Source organism: Orycteropus afer, unplaced genomic scaffold, assembly GCF_000298275.1.
Source record: "Orycteropus afer afer isolate SDZICR_OR568_19922 unplaced genomic scaffold, OryAfe1.0 scaffold00041, whole genome shotgun sequence".
NCBI classification, from domain to species: Eukaryota; Metazoa; Chordata; class Mammalia; order Tubulidentata; family Orycteropodidae; genus Orycteropus; species Orycteropus afer.
In genome coordinates, this window is record NW_006921628.1 from 5,955,001 (window position 1) to 5,965,977 (window position 10,977).

General features: G+C 36.2%; 1 protein-coding gene across 1 annotated transcript in view; it reads right to left on the reverse strand.

The window, feature by feature from the left end:
• Positions 1-10,977, reverse strand: part of TASOR (transcription activation suppressor) — a 61,495-nt gene that overhangs the window by 13,595 nt on the left and 36,923 nt on the right. Inside the window, exons 12-17 of the mRNA XM_042780466.1 lie at positions 9,012-9,084; positions 8,850-8,921; positions 7,039-7,740; positions 3,305-3,723; positions 1,730-1,874; positions 468-527 (exon numbers count right to left, since the gene is read on the reverse strand). Of these exons, the coding sequence (XP_042636400.1) occupies positions 468-527; positions 1,730-1,874; positions 3,305-3,723; positions 7,039-7,740; positions 8,850-8,921; positions 9,012-9,084 (1,471 nt within the window). The remainder of the gene's footprint in view (positions 1-467; positions 528-1,729; positions 1,875-3,304; positions 3,724-7,038; positions 7,741-8,849; positions 8,922-9,011; positions 9,085-10,977) is intronic.

Genomic DNA, 10,977 nt, shown 5'->3' on the forward strand with positions numbered 1-10,977 from the left:
AGATTGTGTCCTAGGTACCTACTGCAACTCATCAGTGATATTCATAAACATTTCTGGAATCCAAAGGTGTCTCAATCTCTTATTTTAACTATTTGCAGAAATTAGGTATTGTATTAGTTTTACAATTACAAGATCTGGGTTAAAAAAATTCAAGACCAAGAAAAATGTACCTAAAAGACAGATGGTCTCTTTGTATTTTTTACTTTTAAAAGGAACTTGAAGACTGCTTCCAATCTTAATCCTGTATTTTATCAAATAGAATTTCCTTTAGATAATCTCTATGAACACACCCATTACCAGGAATATTTAGTAAAATGTGATTGCTGCTTTAAATACAAAAATGGTAATTCAAGTTTTCTGTAATTAACGGAACTTAAATCAATGCTCTACCGATAAAGGACCAGAAATGCAAACAGCAATTCTGAAGAAGGGCACACTGGGAGGAAAAGCAAAGCGAGCCTTCTCACCTGGTGTTTGTTTCTCACCATGATTCCCCAGCTGGTCTTCTGGGCTTCTTGCATTCCCTCCTGAGGGAAAGCATCCATTAGCATCTGCAGACTCTCTTTAGATGTGAGACTGGTTAAGCACCTTTCAGATAACCCCAAATACTAACAAATGCCACGTATTCCCTCTTCTGCCTAAAATAATCCTGAAAGATCACTCAAAAATGCAAAGTTCTTTCCCTTCAATTCAGGTGAGGACAGAATTATCAGCACCTATGTGTTTTCCCTTCAAATGGCTCACAGTGCCAAGCATGAAGATGTCTACGTGAGGAATGGTTATTTCCTATAAGGACTACTTCTCTATTCTGTTTCTCCCATTCAAGAGGAAGTCTCTAAATAAGTACCAGTTCCCTCTCTACCATCACTTACAGGCCTCTTGCCCTCTCTGTCAAGATACCAGAGAATAGTCTAAAGCCTATGGAAGCTGTAGAAATTCTTTTCAGAGTCTTGTGGTCTCAGGAGGTTCTAGGTCACACCAGTCTCTTTTTAAAGCAAGAAGCTATTTGTTTCTCCTTTCAAAAGGTTAAATAAAGATCTAAGAATGGAAAAGATGTGGTCTGGAAATCTTTCCAAAAATGATTAGCCAACAAGGATGAGTAAGAACCTGGAATATTAAGAGAGAGGGAGAGACAGAGTGTGTGTGTGTTTGCACAGATTTTCAACATTTGCTAAATTATTCTCACCCCACGGTTAAGTAAGCTTTCTTATGATATTTGCATTTTACCATTTCAGGCTATTTTCTAAGATTATCTACTTTCTCTAAAATAACCCAATATTAAGAAAGCAAATTTTCTTCAAATAGATGACTACTTCCTAGATGATAGCTTGTTATAGTAGAGCTTACTCTAAGTTGAGAAGGTATCATTTAATTGGCTTCCCAAACACCATAATTTCGTCGACATAGCTACCTCACCTTATTACAAACTCACAGTTTCTGCCAACAATTTTCATTTGGAAACTTGCATGCTAACTCCATGGGAAAAGTATGCCTTAAATCTCTGTTTTTAACAGGCCTTTCTGCAGATACTTGCTGATGATGGCCAAGAACAGCAACACTCAGTGATGAACATTATTATACTGTTCAAAATAAGAACTGAAAATATCAGAGCCAAGAAGGATGAAGACGTGGTTACCCAAGAAGAAAAACTAAAAAAGATGAAACCCTTCAGGAAATTGATCACTAAGCAAAAGGAAGCAAACTAAAGTATCAGTATACTTGTTCTTACCTGTAATTGGAATCAGTTTCCAGTGTATCTCAGTCTCTTCAACATTGTTTGACTTAGACTGCTGTCTACGGAACCCATGATCAATGGGAACAGTGGGACACAAACTGCAATCTTCAAAATTATTCATGCCAATTAAATTTGGATCCTAAAAATTAAATACAGTACCTTCTTTTCAATTCATTTTAATCTCATGTATAAATAATTTTCCCACAGCAAATTCGTAAGCTTCAAACAATCTAAACATTACAAATGACAGCATGGTAAAGTTGTAAAACTCTAGTCTCAAAATTAACACATGGATGTTCTGCCCTCAAACTGTAATTAGATGTTGATTTAGAGCAGGGGTTTGAAAACTTTTTCTTTAAAGGGCTAGTAGTAAATGTTTTAGGCTTTAAGGGCCGTATACTCTGCCACTGTAGCGCTAAAGCAGCCTTCCTAAATGTGAGGGCATGGTTGTGTTCTAGTAAAACTTTAGTTAAAAAAATAGACTGTGGGCAGGGGTCAGGAATGCATAGGAAAGATGGGAAGAGGTAGCTACAGAGAGGAAGTGGGAAAAGAGCTGTTACATTGTGGGGGCTGCAGTCAATGTCATGAAACAAAATGTGTATGAACAAATTACTGTATGGAAAATGAATTTGCTCTGTAAACCCAAATCACAATTTTAAAAAAAAAGAGACTGTGGCCTGGAAATCTTGTCAAACCCTTGTTGAGCCAAATGAGAACATAAGATACATCAGGAATTATCAGTAATACAGTTTCTCAATATCCACCTTAGATACTTCCCCAAGTGAGCCTCCTGCCATCATCCTATCCTCCCCCCAAAGTACATGTTCCAAAACTGCAGAAAGAAAGGTCAGGAACATGCATAAGACATTTATTCAAAGGCAGAAAAGAAAAAACAAAATAATAAATCAGAAATAAGCCCTTAGGAATATGGTACCATCTTGGTACTGTTGCCTAGTGATACAACCACTTATTGGGGGAAACGAGGCTACCCTAAGCACATAACATAAACCAACTAGATGCCCTGACAAGCGAAGATGAGTTACTTCAATTATCCTAAAGTTTGCTCCTTTTCCATTCCTATTGGCATGAGATATAAAAAGTACCTAATCTTAAAACACTGCTACACTGACCTTGGTTGCCTTGCCTCATCTTTGGGATGTTAGTGCAGCAGACTACCCAATGCTTTGAGGATTTAATTTTATTATGAAATAAGCCAGTTCAGATGAAACAAGATGTAAAGATTTACAGCCTTGGAAACCCTCTGCGGTAGTTGTACTCAACGGCAGAGGGTTTAGTTGTTTTGATTTTTTTTTAATTCCTAACTTCTATCACAATAGGTAAATCCTATAAACAGGAATAAAAACAACTATTTCGGCATTTAACATTTTGTAACAACAAATAAGCTAGAAGGAACATTCTGTACAGAAACTTCTACTCAAAAGTTTTGTTTTTTTTTATAAAAAGGAAAAAACAATCGACAGAACACAACCACATGTCTGTCTCTCTCTCACACACACACATATACACTATACACTCACAAAAGCTAAGATAACCAATAGACATGCTTACTTCTTTCAAATGTAGTTTATGGTCAGTGCCTCCTTCACTAGTAGAAACACCAACAGGATACTTTAAAGATGATGTATCAACTTCTAGTGGTGGGCTCTGAGTACCCTTAAAATGTACATTTTCAATTTTTACACAAGCAGGCCGCTCATACTCTTTCTTATCCTGCACAGACTTCAACTCATATTCATGCTTTTGCCTCAGCTCTTCACAGGCATCGTCAGTGCTCAATCCTAAAGCTTTGTTGACTGTGCCTGTCAGGGGTGCATCAGAATGACGTGCATTTGCTAGTGTTTCTGACAACCAGTTAAACAGCCTATGGATGTCAGTAACGCCAGAGTTACCAGTATCTTGCTGCTGCCGTCTTAAATCACCATCATGCCCAGGACCACCGATGAATGAGCCAACAGGCTGTGGAGCCTCTGTGAGGATAAAGGAAAGAAAAGCCATCTCAAGGCCAATATAAAAATTTCAAAAATCAATATACCTAAAAAATTATAAAGTATATGTGGACAAGAATGCTACCAAGCCACTGACTGGCTTATTAGACTTGATAAATATGTCCATCCCTTACTTTACAAATTTAATTGCTTATAAAATATTGCACATGTCAAAATTCCTTTTAAATGAGAGCTTATTTGCATCATAATTTTAAAATTCTATTACTAGAAAATGACCTCAAGCACCAAGTGTATAATATGGATAATACACATTAGTAACTATACTGTAGTTACTTCACATTCTAAAACCAAACTTCCAAAGTCAACCTAATATTTGACAACAAATGAAGCTGTTAGAAGGATGTGAAAGTTACACTTAAAGTCACTCAAACTAACCCAAACTTAATTTGATTTCTATCTCCTCTATACCTGTCATATTTTGTCCTTAAGGCAGTTGGTCAACATTCTTTAAATCTAAACCGTATCTTCAGTGACTAGATTATTTACATTCACATTGAAGCTAGGATATTAGAGATGCAAAACCATCCTGAAGAAATCTATGCCAAACTTGCACCAAGAACCAAAAACACTATGAAAGAACTCCAAATTTGTAAAGCCAACAGATACATAGAAACACGTAAAAAGTATAGACATCAGAAAGTAATATGCTTTAATGCTGGGAAGGTTAAGGGGGTAAAGCCTGGGGAGATGCCAGGATTTCCAATTTAAAAAAGAGGTAATACACCACAGCAAAAAAGAGAAACAAAGTACATACTACAGGATTCTAATTATATGAAAAACTCATCTACACAGAAAGCAGATCAGTGATGGGGTGAGATCAGAATAACTATAAAGAAACACAAAGGAACTTTTTGGGGTGCAGGAAGTAGTCTTTATCTTGCAGTGGTGTCACAGCTGCCCCAAATCATCAAACTGTGAACTTAAAATGATATATTTTACTGTGCATAAATTGTTGTTAGTTGTGATCAAGTTTATTCCAACTCACAGTGACCCCGTGGGAACAAAATAGAACTGCTTCATAGTGCTTTCAATGCTACAACCTTTTAGAAGCAGACTGTCAAGGCCTATTTTCCAAGATATCTCTGATGGGTTTAAACCATCAACATTTTACTAGCAGTTGAGAACTTAAACATCTGTGCCCATCACAGACCTTAGGAAAAAAAAAGGAGAAGGGTTAGGAGGCGGCTACTTCTTATAAAATGAGTGGGTTCACCACTGAATCAACAAAGTATTTTAAGTTCAAATGAAATCTTTAAATCTCCTCTTTCAGACATAAAGTATGCAAACCCACTAGAGAACACTTAGAAATGTAGTCACTAGTTCTAGTTTAACCTAGCCACACTTGCTGCCCCACCTCATTTCTCCTTTGGTCTATTAAAATTAGTATGGCTTGCACACAATTTTAATTACTAATGAAGCCTGATTTTCACCTACAAATATTTTTTCACATAGACAAAATTAGACAATAATCAGCTAAAACAGTATCAAAAATTAAGTCTCTTCCTTCCTGAGTACCTACAATGTGCTCAGTGCTAGGAAATACAGCACAGAGTTCAAGAAGAATGCTTTGGAGACAGTCATGACGGAGTACAAATATGAATGCAAACATTAAGTGTGTAACTTTAAAATATCTGTAAGACAGTTTTCTCATTTATAAAATAAGGATAATAATGCCTACCACTCAACAAGAACTAACTGTATCTGTAATACGTAAAACACCTAGCAAGTACATAATAAAACAATCATAGTATAAGATATGAATCAATAAGCATAAACAGGTTCAGCATAAATGAGAAATAAGACTAAAGGAAATGGAGACTATCAAGGAATAGTCAGAAAGCTGAAGGGAACTCTGAACTGCAAAGATGTAAGCCTTGAGAGAAGAAGAAGAGGCTGCAGGAAAAAAATGCCTGACCCTGACATATTCTGGGGAGAGAGTGATGAGCCTTACTGACCAAGACTCTTGTGAAAGAGGACCAGAAAACATGCCCACACACGATGAACATGGCCAGTTCATAACAAAGCTCTGAAAGGTTAAGTACAGAAGATAAGACTGGTAGCAAATGAGTAAAGCAGTACTGAGGAGAACTTGATGCCAAACTATGTGACAGAAAGAAAGCAGTAAGTCAGGAAGGCCACCCAGGAGGTAAGAACTTGGACACAGATAACATTGGAAAGACAAAAACACATGCTAAGAAAAACGTGATTATTAGTGAAGAGCCAGCACTGTCAAATAGACCTTTCTGTAATGATGGAAATGGTCTCCAATACCATGGTGTGCTACTACAGAGCAAGAAATGACTTTTAAATTTATTTCATTTTAATTAAATAACCACAATGGCTAGTGGCTTCTAAACTGGATAGTGAGAAACAGAAGTAAAGGAAAATGAGTAAGTGAAAAGTAACTGAGGATACAGACTGCTGGGAAAACAAAAATGTAGTAAGGACATTAATCTAACCGAGTCAGAGACACACATTTAATTTGCTTAGAAAGAAATGAAGGAATCCACAGACCTGCCATAATGAGCAAGAACAGCAGCAGAAAATGTGGCTTGCAAAAGAACAGAGTTCATCCTTATGGATTAGCAGTGTGAAGACTAGATGTGTAAATGGCTAGACGAGAATAATGTTTTACAGTACTTGCAATATTCAAACAAACACATTTACAAACAAGAGTATCCCAATTTTCACTTTTATCAAACAGTCCACTAAAACAAAACACAGTAAATTTAAAAAAGGAAAAAGCTAAAGATATCCCTGGGGCTGAAAAGAATGTGCATGCATGTAAGAAAGTGACTTTTAAAGCTGAGAAAGTTGCTTTCATTAGGCAACATCCAGTAAGAGCTCAACATTCGGTATTATACTTTTCCAAATACAAAAATAAAGGACTACAAGGAAGGTACTCTGATTAGTAGGATAATAGGTGAATATACTTTATATTCTAATTACAGACTAAGGCAAATGATTCAGAAATCTGATATAATAGGGCAGGGGATTACAAATGACTTCTGTAAAATCCAAACAATAAATGTCTTAAGCTTTGTAGGCCATACACTGTCTCAACTATGCCACTGTGACATGGAAGCTGCCATATATACAAAAATGAATGGGCATGGCTATGTCTCAAATACTTTATTTATAAAAATAGGTGACAGCTAGATTTGGCACTCGAGCTACAGTCTGCATATCCCTGTAACTAGGGGAAAGGATCAAAATACTTTACTTTTTTTTATTGCTGTTTTTTTATTATAAGCAAGAAGTACTCTGATATTTTACCTTCATACAGATGGCAATTTTCAGATAAATCACTGGTTTTGGCAAGCTTTCTCATGTTTTCTGGTAGATCCTCAAGCTTCCTCTTCAAGACAATTTTGCTTCTCATATCCTCTGTGTCAGAGTCCCCACCCACATTTTTTTTCCTACACTGAATTAAATTAATCAATTCTTTGACTCTATCCTTATCATAATCCAAAGAATGAGATGACTTCTGCTTTCCAGATATGATAATTTCACCCCTTGAGTTATTTCGTTTTCTAAATTTCATTTTTGTACCATTCATTTCTTCTTCTTGGCCTTCATAATCTGAAAGTGGACTGAACTGTTGAAGTTTCCTATTTTCTTCAAAAAGCTCTTTTAATTTACAAATAGGTAGCTGATACATTTCAGGTCGAAAAATATAGGTATGTAAGCATTCATCAATATGGGATTTATTCTTTGGAGCTGAGTATAAGAATTTTTTATCATCTAATCGTGAATCATATGGAAACATGATAAACTCTCGTTTACCTGAACCAAAACCTCGCTTAAAAAATTCACTTACATACTTTTCAACAACAGAATGAAAATTTATAGTATTTATATTTTTGAATTCCTTTCGACACTGAATCAAAGAAAACTGTAAAAACTGAGTTATTTTTAATACATCTGATACACTCTCATGCCTTTCTTGTGGTGCGGCACTGGTTGAACCTTTCTGCACTGGGGGGAAGAAAAAGCAAACCATGTTAGTAATCACGGAACTAATCAAATACAGATCTACATTTTATCAAGAAGTAGAGCAATATTCACACATTAATGGTGTACCAAACTAATGTGTACATTAATACACATCTCTTAAGATAATAGATCTATTGCCGTTGTTGTTGTTGTTATGTGCCGTCGAGTCGGCCCCAACTCATAGCGACCCCTCCTTGGGTTTCCGAGGCAGTTATCACTACGGAAGTAGGATTGCCCAACCTTCCTTCCGAGGAGTGGCTGGTGGGTTTGAACCGCCAGCCTTCTGGTTAGCAGTCAAGTGCTTTAGCCACTATGCTACCAGAGCTCCTAATAAATCTATAGAGAGCATTATTTGTAAACCCAGGAACCTAAAACAGGCCAACATGAAACTAAAATAAATCAAAGAGCAGGATATATTTTAAAAGAGAAAAGCACTACTCATTGAAGAATTTTTTCATTCTCTATTGTCCCTAGGCAATCAAATAGTGGCAAGAGAAATAAAGAGGCAAGGCAAGATCTGAGGCTCCTAGAAAGACAGCCCTGTAAATTATGGCAAAGTTACTGTTCCCTGTTACGGTACAGGAACTGTAACTTCACATGATTGCTCTTCCTGATTAAGCAGATATGCAGGCACTGAAAATCTCATCCTTTATCCATCAGTAAAATGCGTTAATGGGAATGTAACGTGGTTTTGAAGTTAGTTATTAAAAATGGAGTACAGAAAATGTACTCTGAAATCAGTGCCCAAAATTCTTATTAATTTTGAATGTCCTAATATTTAACCTAGTGCATAATGCTTTATAATCACTGAAATTTGAATGCAAAAATTAAATAAAAAGAATAATCATACAAAACCCTGAAAAACTGGTTCAGGTGAGTTGTAAGCACTATAACAATTACAAAGTTTGTTAGTGAAAAGTATTGATAAAACCCAAATATGTTTCTCATAGTTAAAGAAAAAAAATCAAGTCATATGATCTGTTTCATATTTCTAATCCCAAACCATGATGTAATAAAGATAACACACTAGATAATTTCAATAAAATGCTGGTTTCTATAAGAAACTAGGTTTAGATAGTTAAAGAACTTACAAGGAACTATGCCTCTAGGTTCTTGAAATAGAAACAATGCATGTAGGACTCGAGACTTGACAGTCTGATATTCTAAAAAACAGAAGCCAGATTTGTTAGCAATGCGTTTTAGCTAAAAAGTTAAAAGAAAAAAAAAAAGGATAAAAGAGAGAGATCACCTACCATATGAAGAAACCATCTGACAAGGAGAAAGAAGAAAAAGGAATCCTCGGTCTCCCAAAGGTTTAACAAGAACCTGCATGTTTGGGAGAGGAAGAAATTGTACCTGCTTTATTATTACTCACCATAAGGCAGACACACAGCATTTTCTATTAATTGCAAGGTAAACAAAATTCTCAATCATGGTTTCCCACCTCCCTACCCCCCATTTTTCAAATTGTGATTTGGGTGCAAATTTACAAAGCAGATTCATTTTACTCTCAACAGTTCATGCACATTTGGTTTCGGGGCCCCGATTACAATCCTCAACCATAAAAAGCTCTAGATCTCAATCATGTTTTTAGGAAAAATATTGTTACTGACCTAGTTAAAAATCTTTTTCACCAACTCTCTGCTAATTATTAATATTCCAATCAAATATCAACACCTTATTTTTCATAACTTTAATAAGAAATAGTATTACCGAAAGAGGGAGCTCTGGTAGCATAGTGCCTAAGGTACTTAACTGCTAACCAGAAAGCTGGCAGTTCAAACCCACCAGCCACTCCTCGGAAGGAAGGTTGGGCAATATACTTCTGCAGTGATACTGCCTCAGAAACCTAAGGAGGAGTTGCTATGAGTCGGGTCTGACTCAACTGCACATAACACCAACAATTAACATTACTGAAAGAATTCCCCTTATTAAGCTTTGAAGCCAACGTATTAATTTTTCCCTGAACCTAAAATACGAGTTAAACTAAGAACTTAAAATATTTTCCTCATCAGTTCAACAAACCTATTAATTGCCAATGCACTGTGCTAGATATTGGACATATAAAACAAGTATGACATAAGAGGCTTTGTAGAGTTCAGACGACTCTCAAATGAAGTATGTTGCCATAGTTTATTTCCACTTAGTTCACTTAGTGAACATCTTTCCCATGTTTGGCATTTTGCCCTGCCAGACATAACTTCAAAGACAAGTAATACACATCCTTGATCACAAGAAATTTATAAATGAGTAGGCTAAATAAAACAAAGAATACCAATAATTACACATGACAGAAACAACAGGATGGAGGTAAAAAAACACTTTGTTTATGGTTGTGAAAGATGGGTCTAGAAAGGTTTAGGGAGACTGTAATGAGACAGATTTTGAAGAATGGGTAGACTGCCAAGAACCTGAGATTACAGGAAGGACATTTCAGTAGAGGCAAAAATCATAAGCAAAGGTAGAGTTACATATGACAGTTTGCAGGCATCAGTGTCCTTATGACTGGCAAAAGGGTAAGGACAGACTGGATAAACTTACAAGTCTAGAGAGAAAGAACATGGCCAGATTATGAAAAGATGAGAATGTCAAGTTAGCCAAGAATGCCCTAGAAAGGGCACTGAGTTTATACACTTTTGAGCTAGCATTTCCTTAAAATACACACATACACAAAATAAAACACAACACCTTGACAGTACTGTGTAGGAGGGAAAAAAAAGTATACTGTGGTGAACTCAGTTCAGAAGCTACTAATATAGTTAACAAAATATTATTTAATTAAGGGATTAATTATACAAATTATAAAAAATATTTAGCAATGACATATCCAATGTGAGAATTATCTCTAAAATTTATAGAAAACTTCAACATCTCAACATCAAAAAAATTAATTATACCAGCCATGGCAGTCAAAACAGCCTATTGGAGGAGTTCCGGCAAGATGGTGGACTAGGCAGAAAGATTGCACAGACGCTCTCCAACAAAGAAAAGGGAAACCAATTAACAAACACAGAAGATAATCTTGGACCCCTGAGCCTTAAAGGGAAAGATACAAAAGTGGACTAAACCCCAACTAGCAGAAGAATTTGCGTGAAAATACCAAAAAAGGAGACACACGGAGCTGCGGTCTGGCAGCGACAGACAGCTTGGAGATTCCCAAGAGGTGGTAGGACCTAAGAATTAACCTAAAAATCACCCTGCTAGCCAGGGACTGCACAG